The sequence below is a fragment of the Manis javanica genome, chromosome 11 (genome assembly GCF_040802235.1).
Source record: "Manis javanica isolate MJ-LG chromosome 11, MJ_LKY, whole genome shotgun sequence".
Lineage (NCBI taxonomy): Eukaryota > Metazoa > Chordata > Mammalia > Pholidota > Manidae > Manis > Manis javanica.
The window spans coordinates 22,177,939-22,204,467 of NC_133166.1; the positions used below are offsets into that span (position 1 = coordinate 22,177,939).

The 26,529-nt window shown below is 49.9% G+C and overlaps 1 protein-coding gene and 1 long non-coding RNA gene across 12 annotated transcripts; one reads left to right on the forward strand and one right to left on the reverse strand.

The window, feature by feature from the left end:
* Nucleotides 1-4: 4 nt before the first annotated feature.
* Nucleotides 5-12,541, reverse strand: ATG16L2 (autophagy related 16 like 2). Of its 11 annotated transcripts, none has more exons than XM_037026216.2 (18): nucleotides 12,405-12,541; nucleotides 10,981-11,102; nucleotides 10,295-10,397; nucleotides 7,104-7,177; nucleotides 6,614-6,865; nucleotides 6,348-6,413; nucleotides 5,963-6,076; nucleotides 4,866-4,928; nucleotides 4,217-4,322; nucleotides 3,749-3,854; nucleotides 2,962-3,032; nucleotides 2,633-2,704; nucleotides 2,402-2,522; nucleotides 1,960-2,065; nucleotides 1,148-1,297; nucleotides 868-915; nucleotides 655-756; nucleotides 5-348 (listed from the first exon to the last, which is right to left on the reverse strand). In XM_037026216.2, exons 2-18 carry the CDS (start codon nucleotides 11,019-11,021, stop codon nucleotides 261-263), a joined length of 1,683 nt encoding a protein of 560 aa, XP_036882111.1. In that variant the 5' UTR covers nucleotides 11,022-11,102; nucleotides 12,405-12,541; the 3' UTR covers nucleotides 5-260. The 11 variants fall into 11 exon arrangements, 9 of the variants coding, with proteins under 9 accessions (XP_036882111.1, XP_036882107.1, XP_036882110.1 ...); XM_037026212.2 differs by having other exon boundaries at nucleotides 10,981-11,080; nucleotides 12,405-12,539; XM_037026215.2 differs by lacking the exon at nucleotides 12,405-12,541 and adding an exon at nucleotides 12,079-12,214 and having other exon boundaries at nucleotides 10,981-11,080.
* Nucleotides 12,542-12,952: 411 nt separating this feature from the next.
* Nucleotides 12,953-26,417, forward strand: LOC118973873 (uncharacterized). The gene is made up of 3 exons (XR_005063392.2): nucleotides 12,953-13,088; nucleotides 14,981-15,077; nucleotides 20,659-26,417. It is a non-coding gene; the product is annotated as an uncharacterized lncRNA (long non-coding RNA).
* Nucleotides 26,418-26,529: the final 112 nt, after the last annotated feature.

Below are 26,529 nucleotides of genomic sequence, written 5' to 3' on the forward strand. Positions count from 1 at the left end.
TAGATGCAATTTTTTTCTACTTTAGGCAAAGAAATTGAGACAGAAAAAATAAACAAAAAACACTGTAATCGCCCCCACCCCACCCTGTTGTTACACCAATAGGCCAGGTCCTGCCAGGCCTTGTTCCCACTGAATGCCTTGAGGCTACCCACCCACCGCCTTGGGACCCTCACTGGCTCTGGAGCCCTGTGGAGCATTGGAAGCTGTCCTCTGGCTTCGAGCTTCAGACTAGAGCTCCAGCCCAGGCAGAAGGCATGGCACTAGTGCCAGAGCACAACCTTCCGGGCCTGGTCCACGCTCACCACATGGCTCCCGGAACAGCACCAGGCCACGGCGTTGACAGCAGAGCTGAGGAAAGGGACAAGCAAGCTTCAGAGGGGTGCCAGGATCCGGGCCTGCACCTGGCTCTGTCCTTCATTACTGGACCCAGACAGTTTGAGGCCCTCTCTGAGCCCATTGCCTACCTGTAAAATGGGCTCACAGGGCTATGGTGAGAATGGACCCAAGAGCATGTGGGAAGGCACCTTGTGAACTGTGAAGGGCTCTGCAGGGTGGAAGGTGTTGGGGCAAGGGCTGTGGACTCAGGACTGGGGCTGCGGTGGCACTGGCCCTCAGGCTGGGATGGGCAGTGGGGCAGGTGGTGGCCATGCTCACCAGTGGGGTCCCCGAAGGCTGCTCTCCAGTTTGCCAGTGTCTACATCCCAGATGTAAAGAGTTCCGTCCCAGGAACCTGCCAGTGCATAGCTTCTGTCCGGGCTGCAGTGGCCACAGCAGAGCAAGGAGAGATCAGAGGTGAGGACATAGAGAGACAGATGCAGACGCAGATGGGGCACACTCGGGCACAGGCATGTGCTCTCAGGGACACACCTGAACACGGCTTTGGTCCAGTCAGAACCACACTTGAAGCCATCAGCTCTGAGGACAGACAGGGTCAGGGTCAGAATGGAGGTGACCACCAGTCACTGCCCTCAGCCAGGAGCTGCAAGAGCTTCCTCTCTCCGGCAAGAGGATGGGCACCTCAGCAGGCCCTAGTCCAGAGGGGCCTCCAGAATGGGCCCCTGACAGGTCCAGGAGGGCTTTTTACAGGGGTCAAGAGACCCAGCTGCTCCAGCTGAAGCCACAGGGTCAGCAGACACAAGGCAGGTACCTGAACACCTGGCGGATATTGCTGACACGGAGGTCGATGACCTTGAGTGTGTCATCTCGGGAACAGCTGAGCAGATGCAGCTGGTCGTGGCTGAGGCTCAGGGAGGTGACACGGCCCTGCACAGGGATGACCTGGGTACAGTGGGGCCCTCTGAGGAGCAGGGGCAGAGACAGGGGTGAGGAACAGCCCACCCAGACTACTCCTGAAAGTCAGTCCAGAGGCACCTCTACATCTCAGTTCACTGGAGCCATGCTGGCTGTGACTAATCTCCCTTCTCCCACTGCAGCCAGCCCCCTCCAACAGGAACTTAGGCAGCCTTTGGCTTGAAGCCAGAGCCTCTGAAACTCTTGGGTCACCAAAATAAGTGCTGAAGGGAAGGCAATTAAAGTCTGTCTTTAAATGTGTGAAAGAAAGAGTGAAGGGTTCCAGTACGGAGAGGCCTGAGGCAGGCCTGGCACTGGCCCCAGCACTGGCTTTTATAAACCAGTCAAGCACAAGGTTGGGCTCTTAGGTTTAAAAAACAACTAAAACGTTTGTTCCTTTTGATTAAAAAGTAACTAAATGGAAAAGGGGGCTCCTCCATCTTGGTTGGCAAGGCCCAGGCAGAGCACAATGGTCAGACTGAGAGCCACTAAGAAGGTGGCACATGTCTCCAGGAGCATCTGAGCCTTTAAGGGGCCAAAACCCGCACAGAGCAGCCACCACAGCCTGACTTCCCGGAGAAGCCTCTGCAGCTCCGTGGACAGAGAAAGCGAAGAGAACATGAGAACCCTGGCCCCATGCCTCTACCACCCACACCCTGTGCCTGTCACCTGCTGTCCCAGAACCGGATCTTCTGATCATTGTGGCCACTGATGATGACGTGGTCCCCACACACCACATCGTTACAGTAGGAAAGGACATTGATGGTCCTAGAACCTGGTGACCAAGCAGCAGAGCCCTGGCCTCAGAACAGCTGGGGGCAGCCAGCCCACTGGACCTGGAAAAGCTAAGGCCCAGAATCTGCAGAGGGGCAGTGTCCTCCCAAAACTAGAACCCAGGTCTCCTGCTTCCCAGCCCAAAGCCCGAGGTCACCAGGAAACCAGGCAGACAGCACTGATGAGGAATAGCAGGGCCTTGGGAGGTTTCACCCCAAATTCCTGTGAATCTTAGAGCCACACCCGAAGAGCAGGCTGCAGTCCCTCCTGGCCCAGCCTGGGGTTCCCAGCAGGTGGGGTGGGAAGGGAAGGGGAGGGGAGGAAGGCTGGGCCTCACAGTAGGCGCGGCCGAGGTCCCACTCCTTCACTGTCCGGTCTCGGCTCCCAGTCACGGCATGATGCCTTGTTAGCTTGAATTTGGCAGCTGTCACCTTGTCTGTGTGTCCAGACAGTGTCTCCTGCCCCCCATCCCAGTATGGATCAAGGACATGAACAAGACTCCGTAACACCCCCTCCAGGCCCAAGGTATGACCCCTCACCCCCAGCTGCCTCCCCAGTCAGGCCTCACCTTGGACTGTGCCTCCCCCACCTTCCAGAGCTGGGCGGCCTGGTTGTACGTAGCTGCCAACACCTGGGAGCCCTAGAGATGCAAGGGGAAGGCAGAGGCCCCGAAACCTGAGCCTGGCCAGAGGCAACAGCCTCAGGCCAGCGCTTGGCCAGGCGCTGCTTCAGAGCTCCCCACAGCCCAAGGCCACCCAGGCCAGGGGGGATTTATGCAGGCCTGAAGGGCCCCGTTCTAGGACACCCAGGATGTTCCCTCAGATCCCAGAGCCCCCACGTGCCGGGTGCGGAGACTTGGGGGGAAGGATGCATGACACTGCGGCAAAGTCCTCTCACCGAGGGGTCGAAGTCCACACTGGTGATGCTCCCACCAGCTCCTTCAAAGGTCTGATTGGCCTCCAGGCGACCTGGGGGGACCGGGAAAAGGACAAGTGAAATGAAGTCCCAAACTTCATGAAGAGGAGCACCTGGGAAGATGAGTTCCAAGCTAGAGAACAGCATCGCAGGGTCTGCTCCGGGGCTTGGCTCGAGGCTGCACCTTCCCAAACTGCCAGCAGGGAGCTCCAGAGAGCTAGTCATCTCACACCGCTGGAGAGGACTAGGGAGAAGGGACCATCCCTAGGTCACAAAGCAAGCCAGGGCCAGGCCACCTGGAGACTCACCTCCTCTAAGAAACCTCTAGAAGCCAGCTCTGACTCTCCCACACACTCCTTCCACAGAGCACAGGGTACATAGCTAACATCTCATAACAGCTCTGAGAGCTCAAGTGATGCTGTAAGAGGCAGCCTGCTGGGCCCCAGGGACCTGTTCCTCAAGGGCCTATCCCTTCAGGACCTCAGGGATTAGGGCCCCCCTATCCCCTAACAGTGACCACGTGAGCTCAGGAGGGGGAGGGGAATAAGGGCCATCCTGCAGGCCTGGACTCCAGGAGCTGGGCAGCTTTACCCTTCTTCAGAGTGATGTGCCCAGAACTCTTGCCAAGAGGCCATCGGGCCACTGCCCACAAGAATGTCCCATGTGAAGAAACACAAAGAGATCAGAGACTTTTGCCCACCAAGGAACAAGCTGAGGGTGGGGTCTAGAGGAAAAGCACTGGGTTGGCCTACAGTAGAGGGACCCTCACCTCCTACAACATTCCAGAGGTGGATGAGGCGGTCAGCCCCTCCAGTGGCCAGGAGGCTGCTGTTGGGGCCAAAACAAACAGCGTTGACCTCAGATAAGTGGGCATCCTGTGGGAAAAGGGGAGGTTGGTGGCCCCGATCCTTGCTGTACATGCCTTTTTGCGCATGCTCTCAGGCTCTCTCACGTGTGCCTGTGCACGTCAGTTCTCATCACCTCTGCCTGGACCCCTGTGGCAGCCTCCCTTCTATGCTGCCCCACATTCCCCTGCCTGCCTCCTGGTTTGCCACCTCATCTTCTTTCCAGTCCATTACTCCACATAAAATGCTGAGGGGCTCCTGCCACAAACTGTGGAAGGAAAACTTGTTTCCCCTGAGGAATCTCACCTTGCTTCCCTAGCCTCCTCGGCCCATCCCTGGGCCCACAGTCCCCACATAAGCACCCCGCCCATGGGGCCCAGCTCTGTGCTCACCAGAACATCCTGAGCCTGGGCAGGAAGTCGGGCAGCCACGCACACAGGGAGGCTCTGGTACCTCTGCTCAGGGACTCCCCCAATCGAGTGACCTCTCCTCTTGAAACTGGGGGGAGCGTTAGGCAGGCATTCAGCAAGGTCTCTGACCTGGGAGCCTGGCACTCCACTCCAAGTGGCAGCAACAGGAGGAGGACATGGAAGGTGGCAAAACATTGCCTGGAGGTGCAGAGCGCTGGTCCCCTACCTAGTTTCCGACCCCAGGGGTCAGCTGGGAGATGGTGAGCAACAGAGGCTGGGCAGGGTCGGCAGATGCAGAGGAACCCCAAGGCTGGGGTATCAGGCCTAGCCTTGCCACTGCTTGGCTCTGATCCTAAGTCCTTGATATTTCTGAGCCTCAGTTTCCCAACTGAGTGATAGTTCCTGTCCAGCCTCTTGGTCCTCTATGAGGACCCCGAAAGAGGGACAGAGCCTGGAGGCTAGCCGGGCAGGGGCTGGCAATGAGACCATGCACTCAGCTCATCTCTGAGGCTCCGCAGAAACACAGAGACAGCTGGGCAACAGAAAGAGGCATGTACACAGACCAAACCTGACACAGGCCTCCAAGGGGCCCGGCCCTTTCACATGCACATGGGTGCACACACACACTTACTGCAGAAGCCCCTTCACCACATCCACACAGCGGGACAGCGTCAGGGAGGTGGCGGAGGCAGACCTAGGGATAATATGAAGAGAATGCTAAGGGACTGGCCAGTGGGTGGACAGAGAGCAGTCATGCATCCCACACTCTGCCAGAGACCCCATGGCTCATAGTCTCTTGAGCCCAGGGCAAGAACTTGGTTCATCCAAGACCGAGAGACTGGAATGACCCAGAGCAGTCCCAGGAGGTGGAGGCAGGGAGGGATTTGGCAAAGCAGTCTCCCAGAGTTTCGACCATGATGGAAGGAACTGCCTCATCACCCAAGTGCCCCCAACAAAAGTCCCGGGGAGGCTGAGTTGGGGCCTGTGGGAGGTGGTGTGAAGGTACCCCCGGGCTGGTCCTGGGGTAGCACAAGTGGAGTGGGGAAACCAGATCCGCTGAGTGACCTCAAAAGAGAGGGTGTGTTCTGGGATGACTGGGGGGACAAGTGTCTTATGCCCCCCAGGTTTCTTCATTGCCCCCCAGGCATAGACAACAGGGACCTGTAAGGAAGAGCTGAAGAAGAGACTTCACACTGTGGAATGGGGTGGGCCGGGAGGGGGACCATTTGCCTCAGTGACTGGCAAATGGAAACAAATGGAGGAGATTGAGGGGAGAGGCACCCAAGGACTGAAGCCCCAGTCAACAGGCTTCAGAAGCCTGAGCGAGCTCACACCTGCACATTCACATGCTCTCAGGTAGGCTCACCCAAGCTTACACACATGCTCTTGTGTCCCTATGAACACACATGCTTGCACACCTGTGACACACACACAGCCTATAGCAGCTGAGCCGTGGCCTTGCCCAAGCATTCCCTCCTGGTGAAACTCTATCAACAGCCTGACACCCCACCCCCAGGTCTCTGGAGAGAGAGGTGAGGACAGGGGGCTGGTCCCTGAGGTCCCACTGACCCCAAGTGGCTCCAGGCACTGGAAGTCAGACTGTCATGGGAGGCCTGAGCTGTGTACCCCAGCCTCTCCCCAAGCCCCCTGTTAACCAAAGTGCTGGCCCCAAGGCCCTGGATGAAGACTGGGCTGCAGCCCAGCTCAGAGCTCCGGGACAGTCCTCACCTGAACGGCCTCTTCCACTTCTCACCCGCCTCACTCTCCAGGAGCTCCGGCTCAGCTGCCAGGGCCAGAGGTTCAGCCCCCTCTGTGATCCCATCTCCTAGGGGGTTTGGGCTCCTGGGAGAGGGAATGAAACTCAGGAAGGCCACAGGACCAGGCCAACTCCTCCTTACCCCAGTTGCGAACACCATGAAGATTTCAGACCCAGGGATGAGGGGTCCATGAGGGCACACGTGTGGGGGGCCCGCGTGCTGGCTCCCCTGACCACAGGGGCAGTTAGATGCACGGGTGGCCGCAGGTCCGTGGGGACCCAGGGTAGAACTGTGGGGAGGGGCTGGAGAGCGGGCTGAGAGGCTCGGCAGGCAGGAGCAGGCGCACCCCTGCTTACTCGCTGATGCTCACTGTCCGCCTGGCAGCCTTCTTCAGCTCCTGGGACACCCGCGCCTGCTGGGCCCTGGGGGAGAAGAGCATCCTGAGAGCCGGGCTCGGCGACTGACGAAGGTGGGAGCGGGACGGTGCCGCCTTCCTGAAGGGACGGGGCCGGTCCCTCTTGGAGAAGGGGCGACGGGCTCCAGTTCCCCCGGGGCGAGGAGGGACCGCTCCCCCACGGGGCCGCAACCCCAAGCCTCCGGCAGCGGCGAGGCCAGCACTCACTTCTCGCGGCGCTCCAGCCGCTGGTTGCGCTCCGCGGCGGCACGCGCCTTGCGCTGCACGAGCCGCTCCAGCAGGTCGCGCGCCTCCTCCTGGAACCTGCGCAGGGCCGCCTCCTGGAGCCCGGCGCGCGCGCGCAGCGCCTCGTAGGCCGCGCGCTGCGCCGCGTTCCGCGCCTGCCGTGCGCTCACCTGCCGGGCCTCCAGGGCGCGCGCCTGCCGCAGCTCCGCCACGCGGGCCTCCAGGGCCGCCAGCCTGCAGGTGGTGGACAGCCTCCGTCACCGCCCAGTGGGACCGGTCTCAGAGCTGGGACAGAGCTGCCCATGCCACACGGCCAACCAGGCGGCTAAGCGTGGTCTTGCGCCCTCAGAATCCTTCCGTTCATGGCCTCTGAGGCCAACCGCGGGGGAGAGCGGCCGCCGGCCCCTCACAGAGATGGCTCCCTTCTCCCATAGGTGGGCGCAGTCCCTCTCACGTTAGACCCGCGCCTCACCTGCTTTGCCTCTTCTCCAGCTCAGACTGCAGGGCGTCCAGGGCTGCACTCTTCTCCACCACCTGGTAGGCCATCTAGGGGGGGTCGAACACCAAAGGGTGGGCATGGGCGCCTCCAACTCCTCTCGGGCAGTAGAGGTTGGTGGAACAGGGTCTGCTACTCCACCCATTCACCTGCCCCCTTACTGAAAAGAAAGCAGGTCAGGTAGGTTTAGTTTTTGCCCAGAAATGCACTGCAGTTTCATGGAACATTGGAAGAGACTTAGGTTATGGAGCCTAACACCCGAGTTTCAATCCTGGCAGTGCCTCTTGCTTTCTCAATGACCCTGGGGTAGTCATTTACCCTTTGAACCTGCTGTTTCCTTATCTGTAAAATGAGAATGAAAGTGCTTACCTCATAGGGTAATGCAGAATTTTTATGGGAAGTAGTATTTCAAATTACAGCAAATGTTTATATAGCGTTTATGTGTGTCATACCGTATTCTGAGCACTCTACACTTGTATCCCCATAGCAATACCATAGGTAGGTATTGCCATTCCTCCCATTTTACAGATGAAGACATTGACACAGAGAGCTTAAATGTCTTGCCCAAAATCACACAGCTAAGTTTGAACCCAGACCACTTAACATTATGCTCCAAGTAAAGGACTGGTCTATAGGAGGATCTTGAGAGATGCGGGTTCTGTTCTCTACCTCTCCAACCCCTGGCCCACTCAAGCATAGATTCCAGAGAATGAGGAGCCCTGAGCAGAGGCACACCACACAGGCTAGGCATAGGAATGGACTGTGGGAGCACAAGGCCCAGACTGAATACTGGATACTCCCAGCCCAAGAATGGGGTAAGGCTCATCTCATTTAAACCCTGCCTCATTCAACAGTCCTTCAACCAAGAGCCAAGAGCTGGGGAAGGCACAGAAATGAAGCTCAACTCCCTCCTTTTAGAGCTGAGGAGAGAGCAGGAGAGACCACCCCAAGAAAAGCAGTTCCCACGAAGTTGGTGAAAGGAACAAGAGGAAATGACCAAGGCTGGGGGCTCTTGTGGCCCAACTATTCCTGCGTTCCGCCCTATATGGCTTGGCAAGGGGCAGACTGAGCAGCAAGGTCCAGGCTGTCCCCTGCGCTGTCCACCTCCCTACATGAGAGGCCCTGCAGAGGAACGCTGCACGTGCAGAGCAGGGAGCCTACTTTCATAGCAGGTCCAGGTCATTATATTTATCATTCCTGCACCACTGTGCAATCTGACCACCACTTCTGCTTCCTCACCTGTTCTTTAATTTCATTGATGTTTTATTATCCAATAGTTTTTTATTTGATACTTTTCAAAATTCAAATCATAGAGATGAAAGATAGATTAGTGGTTGTCACGGTTTAGGGATAGTTGGGGGAGGGGTGAGTCGTGATCCAAAAGGGATAGCAAGAGAGAGATCTTTGCGGTGATGAAGTAGTGCTTTCTTGATGGTCACACAAGTGTACACATGTGACACAATGACAAAGAACTATATGCACACTTCATAGCAATTTATCAGTTTCCTGACTGTGTACTATAGTTATGTAAGATGACCCCAATGGGGGAAACCAGGTGAAGGGAACACGAAACTTCTGTACTATCTTTGCAACTGAGTATGAATCTATAATTATTTCAAAACAAAAAGTTACAATAATAATCCATGCTTGTTATGACATATGAAACAGTACTAAGAAGTAAAGAGAAAGCCACTCCCCATCCCCTGGCATATCCAATGGGAACTGAGTGCATGTGTCTGAGGAAGTGACGGGGAGGGAGTTGCTAAGAGCAAAGGGTATGCAGAAGTATCCCAGGCAAGGGAAAGCATGAGTTCAGAGACAAGAGAGTGGGAAGAAATGCAGCAGGAGGCTGGAGAACTCCACTGGGGAGTCAGGCTCGAGGGCTTTGGAAGATACATACCAAAGTGATAACGGGGAGAGGTGGCAACAGGGGCTTTCACTTGTTTACTCTCTGGGCTTCTGTTCTCTTGAAATGTTCACAACAAGCATGTATTTGTGTATTACTTGAATTTTTAGGGGAGATCTTTTTGTTGTTAAAATACATCACTCTGAGTGCTCTAGAGAGATGGATGGAAGTGCCAAAAGCAGAGTTGCCCTGGGAGGGATACAGGTAGCCTGAACCAGGCCAGATGCAGTACAGGAAACAGAAGGAAGTTGATAGATTTGGGAGCAGGCCCCAAGCTGGTGACTAACTCAGGATGGAGGGTTGGGAGGGGTCAGAGATGCCCCTGGGTTTCCAGCCTGGTGACTGACTACCCACATGGTGGGGGAGATGGTCTAACTCATTCATCACTTAGTCTATGAATATTCAATAGCACGGACTGTGGAGACACACCTGAGGGATACAGCAGAAACAAAACAAAGGCACCCCAGGCCTTGGGGCTCTCAGCCCAGAAGGGGCTCGCTGTTTGAGGATCACTTCTCTAATGTCAAGTTGCAACTAGAGCAGGGGCTCTGAGGGAGAGGCTGTTACTGGGTCCACCCCCACACTAGTTGGGCAGATGACTTGACATGCTGTAACTGGGTATGTGTTTATGGCCATCAGTCTCCTCCAGTGCCGTAGAAGCTCATGGGGCAGGCCGTGTTTACTGCTGTACTCCCTGTGCCTCGGATATAGCAACTATCAGTAACTATTTGTTGAAAGAATGAATGGAGATCACAGAAGGTGGATATGTGTGGGAGGGAATTCAAATCCTGGTTCCACCTCTCTAAGCAGTTTCCTTCTCTGCAACCATAAAGTGAGGTGAAACAGAAACCAAGAGACACCATGAGGGCCCTGGGCAGCAGTGTCAGGCGGAAGCAGCACACTCTGCCATAGACCCCTTACTCATTTAGTCTGCAAATGTGTACTGAGCTCCCACTGGTGCAAGGCCATGGGATCGGTGGGGCACGCAGTGTGCAGAGCAGGCTGGACCATCCAGCAGGGGAAGCAGAGGCTGCTTGGCCCCTGCACATCTCACACTCCTCCCTGAGCTCCCACTTCACTTCCTCCAGCTGCTCTTGGAGCCCAGGTCATCCTGGGCTGCCAAAGCCAAGCTAGAAAGCCCTCTGGCCTTGGATGCTGGCAATGTCCCTCACTTGCTGGCTCCCTTGGACCACATCCCTACCCCCAAAGTCCTGGGTCCTGGCCCCACCCCTTCTCTCTCAGACCCCCCTGATCGGCCTACCTCACCACAGACCAGCCGGAGTCCCTCCTCTTCCTTTTGCCACTTTACCCTCAGAGTAGCTGGTGGTGTGACCTGGTCTGATTCAGGTCCCGGCTCCTCTGCCCTGCCAGTCAATCAGAGTGGTGCTCATTATCCCTCCATTCAGCCAGGTGATGCACATGAAAAGCCTGAAACCAGCGCCTGAAACCAACTTTCTCCTGAGGAAGGTAGAAGCCAGAAAGCCAGAAGAGGAAAGAGCTCATCTCCAGAAACAGGGGCTGCCCATGACTCGGCTGCTCTAGATTCCCGGCCAGGACCCTCCTCAAGAAGCACCTCCCAACTCTGAGCCCCAACCCATTTTCAACCCATTCCTGGTTTTCATATTCACTTCCTCTTTGGAGAGGCAGCAAGACCCTTTTTGTAGGCATTAGGTAAGGAACAGGGAGATGGAAAAGGACAGTAATGTGAGGGTGGGAGGGGAAGGAGATGGGACAAATGCAGAGATGGCCTGAGAAGAGTGTGGGAGAAGGGACATCTAAGCGGCTGGCCTAGGAGAAAGTTCAAGAACCTGCCTCCCTCTCCAACCCTGCACCCTCAAAAGCAGCAGCCAGGGCCCAGTGAGGTGCCAGAGAGAACCCAGTATAGGCAGTAGGGGCAGGGCCCAGGCACAAGCAACCCATTGTGGCCACAAACACATGTACACTCACCAGGGGCCCTGGTGGGTAGCAGGAGTGACATCATTTGGCATTGGCTGCAGTTTCTCTGAGACCCGGGCCAGGAGCTCAGCCTTCTCTAGGAGACGATTATCTAGGGGTGCAAGAGGGTGAGCCTAGGGCAAAGACAAACACTTGCCAGCAGACTCCAGGCCTACAAATTACCTCTCTGGCTGGAAGGGCTGCAGAAGCCCAGGGATGCAGAACAGGGGAGCTACTGGCAGGCTGGGCTCTGCCCGCTGCCCAAGGAATGTTTATGTAGTTCTCCCAGGACCTTCGGCTCCAACATAGCCTTCTCACAGCACTAGCCCCCAGGCCCTCTCAGGACCGGAGGGCAGCCACTTCTGGGGAAGGAGATGGCTGGGCACGTGCCACTGAGGGTCCTCAGGGAAGGAAGCACCCAGAGGTTGCCCCATCCTTGCCCCAGGGCAGGGCCTGGCTCCAGACAGTGATGAAACAAAGCAAGCTCCACCTGCCTGTGGCCTTCAGCAAGTTACTTCCTCTCCAGGGGCTCTAACCTTCTGGACTAAAACAACCCTGTTTTCCCAGGGTTGGTATAAGGTTCCCCTAGGCCAGAACAGAAAGTCCTTGTGCAATTATGCAGCAGACCTCCCTGAGTTCTGTAGTTTCTGCTGCAGACCCTGGCACACCCCCTCCTACATCCACCTCAAGTCACTTCCTCTTTCCTTGCCAGTTCCAGGGTATGGTAGAGGTGGTAAGCCCAGGCCTAGCTCCTCAGTTCCTTTCCCTCACCCAGTGCCCCCTCCCTATCACTGCCACTGAGATAGCTGGCCTAGTTCTCACACAAAAGCCCACTTCAGCCCCCAGGGCATCTCACCGCTATGGAAGAGTTTTGGTGGGGGGTGTGAAGGGGGTGGAGATGGCCAAGTAGCAGCCAAGACTAGAATGGTGATGGAGCTGGAGGGATTGTGGTTAGATTTTCAACTCCAAACATACGATTTCAGATGACCAGAGGTGCTGCTCACAGGTGCAGACCTCTTCATCCTGGCTTGAACTGCCACACCCGCTTCACTGGGCTACGGGGACCGAATGGACTGACCAGGCTCTACCTGGGGACTGTACCTGCTCTACCTGTGTAAGACAGTCGCTGACGACCTCGTGCCTATGAAGCCCGGCCCGTGGGAGGCAGAGCCGCCCCGAGGGACGAGGGGTGCAGGACCAACAGGAGGGAGCTCCGTCCAGAAAGGGGCTCTAGGCAGAGCCTGGATTGGGAAGGACAGGAATAGTGGCTAATCGGAGGTGGAGCTTAACAGACAGCGTCCCGCAGATCCAAGGCTGCGGAGGCGAGAAACCTTTGGGGCGCTCAGGTCACACACGAGGAGCCAGGCGAACCCTCGCTGCGCGCGGAGCTCCAGCCCCTCCACGGCCATCTTCCAGGCCCCCCGGGGCGCACTCACAGGCCGGCACCAGCTCCAGGAAGAGTGCCTTTTGCGTGCGGTCTCGCTGTCGAAGCTGCCGCACGATGTGGCTTTTCCAGTGAGCGACCGAGGCGTCGGGGGCGCCGGGCCCCGCCATGGCCGCCCTCACCCCGCGCCCAGGACCTTGCGCCCCGAAGGCGCGGCCTGGCGGGGGCGGGGCCTCGAGGGGACTCCGTGTCGTAAGGGGCGGGCCGCGGCGGGCAATCCCCGGGCCGTACTAAGAGCGCTGGTAGAAAGAGAAGCGAAAGCAAACGTGCTGGAAGCCGCCCCCAGGTCTGCACCCCCCGGACACCGCCAAAAATTCTCACCCAAGTGGGGGCCCCCATTGCTGCCTGCGGTCATAGGCGGGCGTTTGCGTCGGGGCCTCCAGCGCAGCTTCCCCCGCGCCTATGGGCGCGCTCCGCCGCCGCGGGGCCTCCAGAGCCAGTGCTCCTTAACCCCTCAGCGCCCGGGCACGATTTAAGTGAGGGACGCTCGCCCGCGCGACCTCTGGACCAGGTCGCGCTCGAGCGAGGGACCCGGAGACGCCTCGCGCCCGGACCCTGCCCCCGAGACGCTCAGCTCCAGGAGGGGAGGCGACGCAGACACCAGGCGCACACAGTGACCGCGAGATGAGAAAGCACCAAGGAGGAAGGACTGAAGGAAGAGGCCCTGCTCTCGGAGGTGGCATTTGAGTTGGGTAGTGGGGGATGACATAGGAGAAAAGAGGATTCCAGGCAGCAGGAAGACCAAGTGCTGAGGTTCGACGTAAAAATTTCGAAAGGAGGCAGAACCATCCTTGTGGGAAGCTAGGTCTTAGGGGCCCAGATCATCACAGAAAATTTAGGTTCCTGAGAGTAAATGGGAGCAGCCTGATTTCATCCAGCAAACCCCTGGGCCAGAAGGGTGAAGTGATTTGCGTGACGTTGCCCAGAAGTGGGTTCAGCAGGTCACTGTGTTTGGGAGGCCACTGAAGGAGCAGCAGTATCTCTTACAAGTACACTTGACAGTGAAGCAGGAGTTGCAGGGAATTGTCTCCAGTAAGATCCCTGTTCAGAGCTCTGCAGACACACGGTGACTTGAAGAATGAATGGAGGGATTGGCTGGACCCAGCATCACTCTGGGGTACACTGTGTATGGCCCTTTCAGGGCCTGCTGTTAGTGAGTGAATGCCAAAAGAACTTGGGTGGTGCTAGGGAGCCACACAAGCCCTGGAGGCGACAGGTTTGTTGAGATTCGTATGGCAATGGGTCACAGGACTTGGAAAGCAGTGAATGACAGTGGCATGGGAGAAGAGTGTATCCTGCTCTGCTTTGAAATGACAATGACCTGCTTGCCTGACATTGCAAGCCTCTAGTCCCCTACATGTCATTGTCTTTGACCCTCATTTCCTTTGCATATGTTCCTTTGGAACACCTTCCCCTTTAGCCAGCCCGGCTCCTACTCAGGGGTCACCTCTTCCAGGAAAACTTTCCTGCCCCTGCAACTGAGCTAAGGCTTCTCTGACCTCAACCTCAGCCCAAGCCTAGCCGGTCTGTTGAAGGAGTGAACAGTGAGTGGTAACATTTACCAGAAGGTGTTTCCCAGAGAAGGGCATGGTAACCACGGAGGCCCAGGGCCAGCTGGTGACAGTGATTAATTCTGTTTACAGCTAGTTGATTCTCAGGTGCCTGAGGACACACCTGCAAAACTGCTGGGGCTGTGTGTACAGTATACTAACAGGTCCCTGCCTGACCATGAGGTGCAGAGGTGCTATTTCTCTCAGATAAGGAGGCATATTGGGGTCAGAGATTCCTGACTTTTTTTATAAAACACTCCTAGTAAATATTAAATAATTTTGCCACTTTTAAACAGTATATGATAAAGTGACTGATTTTAACTAAAAATATTTATATTCTATCTGTAGAATATGAGAGATTATATTATAAAGCTCATTTAAAAGTTTACATATCATTCATAATATATGAAAACAAATTTTTATTTTTCACATTTAACATACCTTTTAATGCATCTTAATTTTGTAAGGAAAATATGATTCGATGACCAATAAATGTAAGAAGTGATTATGTCATGATTTAGAGATCTAACAAACTATTGTTTGAAACTTGAACTCGAGCTAGGCATCTCCCAGCAGCCAGAGTGATTGTTTAAAAACTTCAGCCAGCTCATGTTGCTCTTACTTAAAACCTTCCAGAGGCTTTCCAGCATATTCAAAGCAAATCCCAACCCACCTACTGTGGCCTTCAGGGCCCGCTTGCTCTGGCTCCTGCCTACATCTCTGAACTTACCTCTTTTCACTTTGTGAATAAAGCCTTATTCACAACACTAAAATCTCTGCCAGACACAATACTCCCTTGGCCGTTTGACCTGGTTGCTCTCTGTTCCTGCTGTTCTTCCTCCAGAATTCTTAGGCTATTTCAGAAGATCTTCCCTCTTAACCCAATCTAAAATAACTTCCATCCCAGTCAATGTCTGCAACATCACCTAATTGTCCTTCCTTTCAGAACATTTATCACTCCCAGAAAAATTAGGTTTTTGTGTTTGTTTCGTTATTTATGATCTGTGTCTCCTACCAGGCTGGAAGCTTCAGGAGAACCAGGACCAAGTGAGCCTTGATCAGGCTCTGTCTTCAGCACCTGGAACAGGGCCTGGCACCCATTGAGGAGGTGATCAGTAAGTGTCCATTGCTGTTGCTGTGATACCAAAAATATACGAAAATGGCTTTCATGGCCCAATGCTTAGAAGTTTTTAATTTAACATTATAGCTCTTTTTAACTGAAAAATAATCATGTGCACAGAGCCAAAAATTCAAACAATACAGAAATTAGCCTCTTTTCTCACACCTGCATATTGGTCAGGATAGGACAGGCTGTTTCTGTGGTCTATTACTTAATACTCTTCCTTAATAGCTCTTCTGGTCCCGAGTGTTGGTAAGCTCAGCTGGGCAAGTCTCACGTGCAGTCTCTCTCACGTTGTTCTAGCCACCACCACCAGGGCTGGCGCCATCTGAAGACACAGCTGGGCTGCCTGCTACTGATGGCTCACCCATTTGGCTGTCAGGACATGCTGGCTGTTGGCTGGAAGGCCAATTAGAGCCAAAAACCAAAGCACCTATGTGTGGCCCCTCCATGTGGCTTAGGTTTCTTTTTTTTTTTTTTTTTTGTCATCAACCAGATTTATTATTTATTTAGGAAACTTTTTTTAAAAAGTTAACTATCAGTTTTTATGTTAACTGCATTTTAGTCTACTTTGATTATTTTTATTAATTATAAAGTAACTGATTAGAGTGCTTCAAATTCTATGACAGTAGATAAAATATTTACTACTCTAGTACAAATAAATTCCAAAAAATTAATATTTTTATGAAATATGGCATTATTCAGTTGAACATCAACACAGTTTTAACTATTTTTAAAAGTCATTGTAAATTCTTGCTAATTTTATGCTGTTTTCTACATCAATTGTGTTTTAAAAATCCTAAATAGGTTTATATGATATTATAAAACATACATAGCTGGGAGTTTTTTTTACTTATTTTTTTTTTATTAAGGTATCATTGACATACACTTTTATGAAGGTTTCACATGAGTAACATTGTGGTTACTATATTTACCCATATTATCAAGTCCCACACAGACCCCAATGTAGTCACTGTCCATCAGTATAAGAAGATGCCACAGAGCATGTGGCTTAGGTTTCTTAGAGCATAATGGCTAAATTCTGAGAAGAAGCATCTCAAAACAAGCAGTCCAACAAACAGTAAGAAAGCTGCCTGTCTCTTAAGGCTTGAGGCCAGTAACTAGCACAGCCTCACTTCCTCTGCATTCTGTTGGCCAAAGCAGTCACAGTCCAGCCCAGATTCCAGGACAGGGGACACAGATCCCAGCTTTCAATGAAAGGAGTGTCAGAATTTCTAGCCATCTTTAATCCACTATATGTGGTACCAAATAAACCTTCAAATCACAGTGGCTTAACACACAAAGGTTTATTTCTCTCACATCCCAGTGTGGGGTAGGCCAAGTTAATGAACTGTTCTCCTCCAGCAGTGATTCACACCCAAGCTGCTGCCACCTAGTATCATCATCTCAAATTCTTTAATCCCAACTGGGATCAGATGAGAGAGAGATTAAGGGAACAGGAGTGGGAAAAACATTCACACTGACACTTAAGGGCCTTGGAACAATGTGACACATCTCATTAATGAGATCATATCTACTAGGAAGGTTGGGAAATGTAGTCTTCCCATGTTCCCTGGAAGAGAAAAATGAGTGTTGAACCCATCATTGTTGCTGACACACACCAACTTCCATCTCCTTCTCTAAAAGTATCACCATTAACAACTTAGTGTGTATCCTTTCAGAAATATATGTGCATATACAAACATAAAAACATGAATGTAGCATTTAAACACTGTTCCATATATTGCTTCTTTATATAACAATATATTTCCAATACATCTTAGAAACTTTCCATATCAGAATATATAGATCTACTTCATTCCTTTTAAAGCTGCAAACCATTTCATTGTATGGATGTACTGTGATTTATTTAATCAGTCCCATATTGATAAACATTTAGGCTGCTTCCAGTTATTTGCTCTGTGTTAGTTACACTGTATAGCCTTGTATATAGATCTCTGCTTAACTATGTTAGTGAATCTGTAGGAAAGATTTTCTATAAGTAATATTCAGAGTACATATATTAAATAGTTATCAGCACAATAATATCCAATTAGAAAATGTAGTAAAAATGAAGTCATTCACAACAACCACAAAAACTAATATACTTAGGAATATACATTAGAAAAAATGTATAAGCTGCGAATGAAAAACAAATTAATTTGAATGTTTGTATCAATTATATATTTAATATAATTTAATATCTTAATACAATCAATTAAATTAACTAAAGGACATAAAAGAACTGAATGGAAGAAAATATATAACATATTTGGGGTTGGAAAGATTAAAAATAAAAATTTATACAAATTGTGAATTCATTATATTCCAATTGAAATCTCAATAGTATATCTTCTTCGTGGAACTTGACAAATTGTTTCTAAAATTCACCTCAAAAAATAATCCCCAAGAAAAATAATTTAAAGAATGAGGAAAGACTATTATGTAAGGACAGCTAGAAAAAATATATAGTTAGATTCCTTACATCACACTATGTGCAAAAGTAAGTTACAAAGGTATGATATTACATTATGACTTATAACCATAAAAATAATAATGATATCAGAAACTATTGGGATATTGTCTATAACCTGGAATAGGAAAGACTTTCCTAAACAACACACAAACCCCAGAAATCATAAGCGTAAAGGCAGATAATTTAACCACATCAAAATGTAAAATTTCCAAAAAGAAAAGACACCACACCCTATCAAAATTCCAAGAGCCTTTCTCGCAGAAATAGAAATGCCAGCCCTCAAATTCTTATGGAATTGTAAGGGGCCCTAAATAGTCAAAACAATCTTGAGAAAGTGGAACAAAGTTGGGGGAACATCACACTGCAAGGTGTATTACAAAGCTACAAGAGTAGAAACAGTGTGCAGACATAAAGCTAGACCTATAGGCCATGAGAATAGAACTGAGATTCAGAAATAAACCCATACATTTATGGCCAATTGATTTTTGACAAGGATGCCAAGTCCATTCATGGGAAATAATTACTTCTTCAACAAATGGTGCTGGGACAACTGCAGTTTCATATGCAAAAGGATAATTTGGACCCTTACCTCATACCACATACAAAAAATTAACTCATAGTGGTTCAAAGACCTTAAGTGCTAAAACTATAAAATTCTTTAAAGAAGCTTTGGGGAAAATCTTCATGACTATGATTTCATGGATATGATACCAAAAGCACTGGAACAAAGGAAAACAGATTGAACTTCATCAAAATTAAAAACTTTTGTGTGTCAAAGGAGACGATCAAAAAAGTGAGAAGACAACCTACAGAATAGGAGAAAATATTTGCAAATATGTATCTGATAGGGGTCTAGTATCCAGAATATATAAATAACTCCTAAAACTCAAAAGGAACAAAAGCAATCCAATTCAAAAAATGAGCAAAGAACTTGAATAGACATTTCTCCAAATTAGATACACTAAAGGCCAATCAGCACATGGAAAGGTGCTCAATATCCTTACTCATCAATGAGATGCAAATCAAACCCACAATGAGATACCACTGTACACCTACTAGGATGGCTGTAATAATTTTTTTTAATGGAAAAGAACAAGCATTGACGAGGATGTGGAAATAAATGGAAACTTCATGCTTTGCTGGTGAGAATGGAAAATGGTGCAGCCACTTAGAAAACAATTTGATGGTTTCTCAAAAGGTTAAACACAGAAATACCATATGACCTAGCAATTCCACTCCTAGGTGCATAGTCACAAAAATTGAAAGCAGGGACTTAAACAGATATTCATATACTCATGGTCATAGTAACATTATTCACAGTAGCCAAAAGGTGGAAACAATTTAAGTGTCCGTCAACAAAATGTGGTTTACAAACAGAATACTAATCAGCCATAAAAAGGAATGAAGTTCTGATACATGCTACAACATATATGAACCTTTAAAACTTATGTTACATGAAGTAAGTCAGACACAAAAGGACAAATATTGTATGATTTCACTTATAGGAAATATAATAGGCAAATTCATGAAGACAGAAAGTATAGATTCAAGTTTACCAGGGGATAAGGGAAGAGGGGAAGGAGGAATTACTGCTTAATGTTTACAGAATTTCTGTTTGGGATGATGAAACAGTTTTGGAAGTAGTGGTGATAGTTGTACAACATTGTGAATGTAATTAATGCCACTTAATTATACACCTAAAATTGTTAAAATGGACATTTTTATATTATATATATCTTACCACAATAAAACTCAAAAAAATGACACTATACACAAAGTAGAAAAGGAGGCAGTAGATGAGGAGAAAATGCTTGCAATATATATAACAAATTAGTCAAATCCAGATGTACAGAACGTGCACAAGTGAACTAAAGAACAGAACACCCAGTATAAAACTGGGCAGTGACTTTTATCAGAAGAAAAAGAAATCGTCTACAAAAAATAAAACTATGCACAATGAGTGAAATGTAAGTTAAAATATGAATGAGAGGTCATTTTTCACTCTTCAGATTGGCAAAAATTAAGAAATTGAATAATATTCAGAGTTGGTGAGGGTGTGGGGATATGCAGCTATCATTCCTGCTGGTGGGAGTGTAAATAAGTCTAACTTACTGGGAGGGCACTTTGGCCACAATACACACACACACACACACACACACACGCACACATTTATCCTTGGGCCCAGCAGTTACACCCCAGTGTATGACAGGATGAATGGTGGCATCTATCATGGTACTTCCACAGACGGAACTCAATGTAATCCAAAGAAGGAGCTAGTAGATCTGGGTGTCCCAATATTGGAAATATATGTCTGAAATACTTAATAATATTTCTTAAAAGCCAACAGGTTTATTTTTTATTTCTAATGTTTATATTTTGTTTCTAAATGAGAAGTGGTTCATACTGCTGTTTGCAAACAGTTTTCACAAATACATCTGTGGGAGTTGTTGGCTTTATTCTTGGTACATGATAAGCCAAATGGGATATGATCATCACATCTACTTTTTTCTTTCCTTTGGCTGTGGCTTTGCGTCCTAGAGACATCTGGATATGCTGTGTATGAATTTTGATCGGATAAATACAAGAATCTGGTAATAATCATCTTGAGGCAAATTTATGTTTATAACCAATGGCTCACCAAAGATTATAAATTAAATAATATAGTACTAAAAATTAAATGGTTTAAAGACGTGAAATGGTCAGAGCACTCAGGGTTTGAGGGAAGTGAGTTCATCTGTGCTAATGGGATCCTGGGATCCCAGCCTTCCCTACACAGCACATGCTTGCACTATTGACTGTTTCTTTAAAGGGAAAACAGTTTGGGGATGGGGTAAACCGAAACTATAACCACCAAGGGGAGAAACTTGGGATCTGGGCACCATTCAGCATGGACTATGTGAATGATGCATTGAAATGGGCAGGAAAGGGGAAGATGACCCCTCTTTATTTTCTAAGAAGTCAGGTCAAAGTTTTGTGAATAAGAGAAATACAAACTTCTTCAGTAGATGAGATGTGGCAGAGGTGGAATGGGATGAAGTGGCAAGAGGGTCCTTCACAAGAAAGTTCAATCTTTAAGATGTTGAAATGTATTTATTTTCAGACATGTTTGAGAGAGAACCGGGCACAGCCTGGAAGGAAGCTTCCTGCACGGTATTCACCCTCCTTCCCAGCAGCAGTGCCTCTCCACAGAGCTCAGTGATGGCAGATGTCTGTGAAACTCCCAAAACACTAGAAGGGACTGGGGACTGGATGGGGCTTCACTCACATTGCAAGAGCACACCATGAGAGAGGAGGAGAAAGAAGAGACAGGTGGAATCTCCTCTGCATCTTCCTCCTTCAGGTCCCACTTTCATTGAAGGGCCAGAAACAAAGGGCAGAGTAAGACAGGTCCTGTTTCTACCTACAAACCACAACCCCGCGCCTCACCCCCCCCTCCATTTCTCCCAACTTTTTAAGGTTTTAGGATGCTGACCTATGTGAAAAGTAGCTAATTTAGTGTGATGCAGTTTAAGGACAGTGGGTGAAGAGGTACCTGCCCCCACTGAGGAGTGTCCCCACCCATTTCATGATCAGAGGTGGTCACTGTCTAGTTCTTACTTAGAACAGAGGAGTGAAGAGTGGTTGCCAGAAAAAAGTTCAGTTTTTGACACACTTGGAATCAACCAGAATCAGATGTCCCAGAGGCAGGAGAATGGCCTGAGCTGGAGGTTCAGGAGTTACCAGCATATGATGGAAGTGAATGAGGTCATCCAAAGAGAGTATGCACAGTTAAGAGAGGGCCTCTGACAGAACCCGGAGGACACCAGCATTTCACGTTGTCTTAGCCCAGTCACCCAAAGACCACCAGGGACAAATCCATAGTCCAACAAAGTCAGGTTTATTGACCCATTGCTATGAGGAAAACATGCCAGAAGAACCATAGGATGTCCCACAAAATGCAAAGGAAAAAAGAGAGTTATTACCAGATTTGAGCAAGACATGGAATTAGGTGAAATTTAAATGAAGCAATATTCTGACAGCTGAGAGCAAGGCAGAACTATGTGTAAAGGGGCTGATACCAGGTCTGGAGCGCTAAGTGGACCCAGGGTCATGTTTTCTTGGAAACAATAAAGTTAAGACAGATGTGGAATATTATGTTCAGAAATCCCTATCTAAATCTCTGCACCCGGGTTGTAAATCCTGTCTGCTTAGTGAATTAGTTCCTCCAGGCAAGAGTTTCATCTTACATAATTTCAAACAACAAAGTTTCTGATAGTCTATAATTTTAGAAAACAAAGTTGCTCAGTGTCTACGAAAGGAGTGGGTTGTTAAGATATTTTATAGCTGCAGTATGTCCTTGGGAAAAACAGTATGTCCTGTTAATTTTGCAGCTAGCTTTATCTGTGTCTGTTATTCCAGCCTGATGAACAGTAGGGCAGATTTTTACAGACCCAACTAATTTTTAGGTTTTCTAGGGTCAAACAATGGAGGAGAAATCTGCAAAGACTAAGAGTAGTGAGTAGGTAGGAGTCAGTCAGTTTCAGGAAGCAGGAGGTGATTGTTGTTGAACCCTAAGAGGTCTAGTTTACTGTGCTGCTGTGCAATAGGGTAACCATTAGCTGCACCTGATTATTTAAATTTATTAAGTGATTTTAAAATAAATTCAATAAAATAAAAAGTTTTATTCCTCCAGGGCACTTAGCCACATGTCAAGTGTTGGGACAGTGCAAATGCAGAACATTTCCATCATAACAGAAAGTTCTATTGAACCGCACGGTAAAGAGAACTGAGAGTCCCAGGCGACGGTGACCCCCGTGAGCACAGTCTCCAAGGAGTAATAGGAGTGGAAGCCATGTAGGAGGTGCAGAAAGGTAGTGAGTAGTCTTTATAAAACTAAACCATAACAACGCCCTTCTCTTATGACAGCTACCGTGTAACTCCTGCGTGCCTCAAGCCACAAATCCAGGCTCAGATCCCTCGGCTCCTCAGCTTCCCCGCGTTTACCTGCCAGCACAGACCCACAAGCTCCATCCCCCAACACTCCCCGGGTCCTTGTGCTGCGGCTCAGGCTCTTGGGCTTCTGGGACGTGTAGTGTTGACGGCGTGAGAACTCCTGCAATATTCAAGCCGCGACCTAAAAGTCCCATAAGGCAGTGCGCGGGGTGTCTCCGTTGAGGGGCCCCGGAATCGTCCCCGGACGTTTAGGGAGCGTGCCTGAGGCGCTGGGGTACCGGGGAGGATGGCGACCGCGCTGTGCCTCCTTCTGCCACTCCTGAGTTCTCCGCCCCTCCGGAGACCCCTCAACTGCTGCGGGGCCGACGGAAGGCCCAGGGAATGTGGGGACAGCGTGGCCACACTCACTAGGGGACTTGGGGGTAGCGTCCGACCGCGAGCAGCCGGAGGGCCTTTGGGCAGCCCCTGGAGGGAAGCTCGCGCTTCTGTGAACTCCAAAGAGCGCCTGCGCACACGGAGAGTCTCGGGATCAACTTTTGGGGACGCTTTCAGAGAAGATAACAGTGTTGAGTAGTAATGGAACGGAACAGTCGTCATTCTGTTGTCCTTTCTCTTAGGGTTTGCAAAGCACAGCCCTCTTCTTTGACTCTCGTAATTTGATCCTCAAATTAAGCAGTCCTATTACAAATGGGGCGACGGGTCAGACAAAGGCATACAGCCTGAGTCTTAGCATCACAGAGTATGAAGGACCAGCGCAGGAGTAGAGTTCAGGACTCTTGCCCAGGCTCTGCCTCCGACTTGCTGTGAGACCTTGGGTATTCTGTTCCCTTAGGAACCTAAGCCTACCCATTTGTAAATGCAAATAGGTTTTGGGGAGGATCGAATGGTATCCAGAATTGAAACTAAATTCCCAGTCTATGAAGGCAAAATTATTATAGTCAGGTGATTGCAGATTGAGTAGCCCATTTCCCCATTTTACAAATTGCAAAACTGAAGGCCCCAGAGGGGCAGGAGCTTGCCTCAGGTCTCAACAGTCTGTTAACGAGGGCTAAAGTCCAGCTCTGCCTTTGGGCCAAGAGCCCTTCCCCGCACCCCAAGTATCAGTGTCTTTGTTGAATACAGTTGAATACAGTTAGAGACTGATTTCTCTGAGGGCCTGGGGAAGTCCCTGTTCTCAAGCCTTCTCCTACCCTACCTGGGTCTAATCGGGGAGGGCCCTGCTCTGCTTGTCATCTGGAGAATGCTGGAGAAAGAACATAGTGTTGCTGGAAGTATACAGACACTGCTTCTCAGGACAGAGGCCCAGGTAAGGGAAGGAGCCGAGGTGTGACAGGTGAAGGGCAGTACTAAGGGGACAGACCCTGAATGGAAGTGGGAGGATGTTGGGCTGTTTCTAGCCTGGGAGGAATTGGGCACTCAGGTGACTCTGGCTGGACCCAGTGGCAGCTGGAGGTGATATCTGGGCTAGCTGAGTGATGAGGAGAGGAAATGATACACACTGAGCTGAGACTGTAGGAGCCACTCCCCTAGCCAGGTGACACCATGAGCACACCATACCACCTCCAGGACCAGGGAGCTGCCCACCAGGGAAGTGAAATTTCTTTGTCCCCTGTGGTAGTGGAGCTGGGGTGTACCCAGCTATTTCTCTATGGGGTGCTCTTAGGTTCTGGAGAAGCAGAGGGAAAGGGCTGGGAGCCCCTAAGGTCTGGGTGCAGATGGAGTCTCCTCAAGCAAATTATAAAAGGCGAGTGTAGAAGTAGAAAGCTAAGATCCTCCACACTTCCAGGTAACTACTTTTCTGGGCCTTATCATCTCTGTTTTCAGCAGGGGAAACAGCCTAAAAGAGGAAAGGACTCTCTTAAGGACACACAAGGAGTTAGGGTAGAACTGAACTGGAATAGGGATCTTTCCATTACATTGCAGTGATCAAACATCTTCATCAAACATTTATTGAGTAATGTATACTCTAAAAAGAGCTACCTTGGGGTGGCAAACAGAAGCCAGGATTGCAGTCAGATCTGACTTTCAACCTGCTCTCCTAGTGACTTACACTGTGACCCCTGGCAAATCACCATCCCTCTCAGTGCCTCAAATTGTAAAGTGGGGGTGGTAAGCTTTATTGAGAGCTGTCTCAAGGTATAACTATGAATTAAATAAGTGCATAGAACAGCACCAGGCACGTGGTATGTGCACAGTAAACATTAGCCACTGCTGTTACTTGTGAACGCAAGTTGAGGCCAGCTGCAGTCAGGGTTTCACTAGAGACAGGCAGAGGCACGTCTGCTCAACTCCTGCATACCTCCACTCAGTGCCATGGGAGCCTGCACTTCAAGTTGAGGGGGGAACTCATAGACTTATTCTGTCCTCTGGCACTAAGAACCTAGCAGAAAACAGGTGCTTAAGTGTTTACACCTCCACAGTGCAACACGATCCCTTTCCCCACAACCTGAGGTCCAGAGTTAAGGTGGTTTTTGCTTAAAGTTGCACATTACAGCCCTAGACAGTCATACCAGAACCAGTCCCTGGGCTCTTTCCAGCCCCTACAGGGTGTGGGGTCATGAATAACCCTTCCTCTCTGTAGGGTAGATGTCCAAAAAGGCTGACAACAGGGGCTTGAGCAAAAGCCTAGAAGGCAGGGAGAAGCCTGGGTGGGAGACAGGACCTGACATCAGATACCTGACCCCAGTCCACCCTGTTTGAAGGTGGAGGTCTCACCCAGTGGTAATTTCAGCTCTGGTCCAGGCTTCTGCAATGGAGGTCTGGTTCAAATCCTTGTTTATAGAGGAGGAAAGAGAAGTCCAGAGGGGCCAAGAACTCACCAAGAGCCCAACCAAGGCGGGAGTGAGTCTGGGCCAGAGTTCAGGTCTTCAGACACTAGATCAGGGCTCTGCCTGGCAACCAGTTTGGAGGGAGCAGGGCGTGGGTCCATCTCTCCTTCGCACTGCCACCTTGGTCCTCCTTGGAGCCAGTCCCCAGTGTGACCAACTGGATGGGCTCTGGCCAGGGTGTGGCAGCGTGGAAGTGGGTGTGGAGAGAGTTAAGGGGAGGCAGAGTATAGGAGCTGGTGAGAGAGAAGCACAGAGATGAGATGGGGTGGCGGACTGGGGAGCTCTTTATGGTGTGGTGGCTGCTGCAGGATTCTAGGGCCTTATTAATCAGTCTGAGGCAGCAGAGGATAAAAATACCATGGGAGCACACTCCTGGAGGAGGGGAGCAAAGCAGATTTAGGAATGAGTCACAGAGCTCAAGCTCTAAATTTAGAAGGTGCTGAAGGAGGCAGCCTCCCCCGGGGGAGCCCTGTGGAGATGCCTGCGGACACGGCACACTGGGGCCTCAGGACAGGGAGTAGTGGTTGGCAGGAGCTGCCTGCACAGCAGCACCCTGTGATCAGGAAACAGCCATTCTGAGTTGCTGCCTAGGTATTTTACAGTATTTACAAGCCTGCTCACACAGAGTCTGAACATTTAGAAGGACTAGTTTAGGACTTCCACCACAGATGTCTACTTTGCTTTTCTCCGGGCACTTTTAAAAATGGCCACTCACAGTATATACAGAGAAGACAAGTAATGATTCTATAGCATCTTACTATACTGATGGAGAGTGACTGCAATGGGGTATGTGGGGGGGACTTGATAATAGGGGGAGTCTAGTAACCATAATGTTGTTCAAGTAATTGTACATTAACCATACCAAAATAAAATAATAATAATAATAATAATAAAATTTAAAAAGCTAAAAAAAAAGGCCATTCAGAGTTGAGCCCATGAAAAATTAAGTGACCTCAGCCTCAATCACCTCATAAGTAATAGGTACTTGCTTTCCTGCTGTCTATCTCCAGCTCACTAGTGACCTGAGACAAAGGATTTCCCTTCCCCCAGCTCAATGTGCTGGTTCTGAAATCTCTAAGTAATAAATCTTGTGACTTTACTTCCTTTGTGTGAGTGTATTGAAACTGTCCCTTCAATCAAAGGGGCCCAGAATTTTCACTTTTGCAAAGTGGGATCTCAGCTGCCAGTGGAGCTACCTGCTGACCCCATGT

Bases quoted from the DNA above. Each gene is read 5' to 3' on its own strand.
- ATG16L2 (XM_037026212.2), bottom strand. From the start codon at position 12,522: ATGGCGGGGCCCGGCGCCCCCGACGCCTCGGTCGCTCACTGGAAAAGC. The intron at 3,033-3,748 runs GTGAGGGTCCCT...CGGTCCCCCCAG, and splicing joins CCTCTGGAATGTTGTAGGAG to GTCGCCTGGAGGCCAATCAG. The intron at 2,066-2,401 runs GTGAGGCCCAGC...CTTGGTCACCAG, and splicing joins GGACCTCGGCCGCGCCTACT to GTTCTAGGACCATCAATGTC.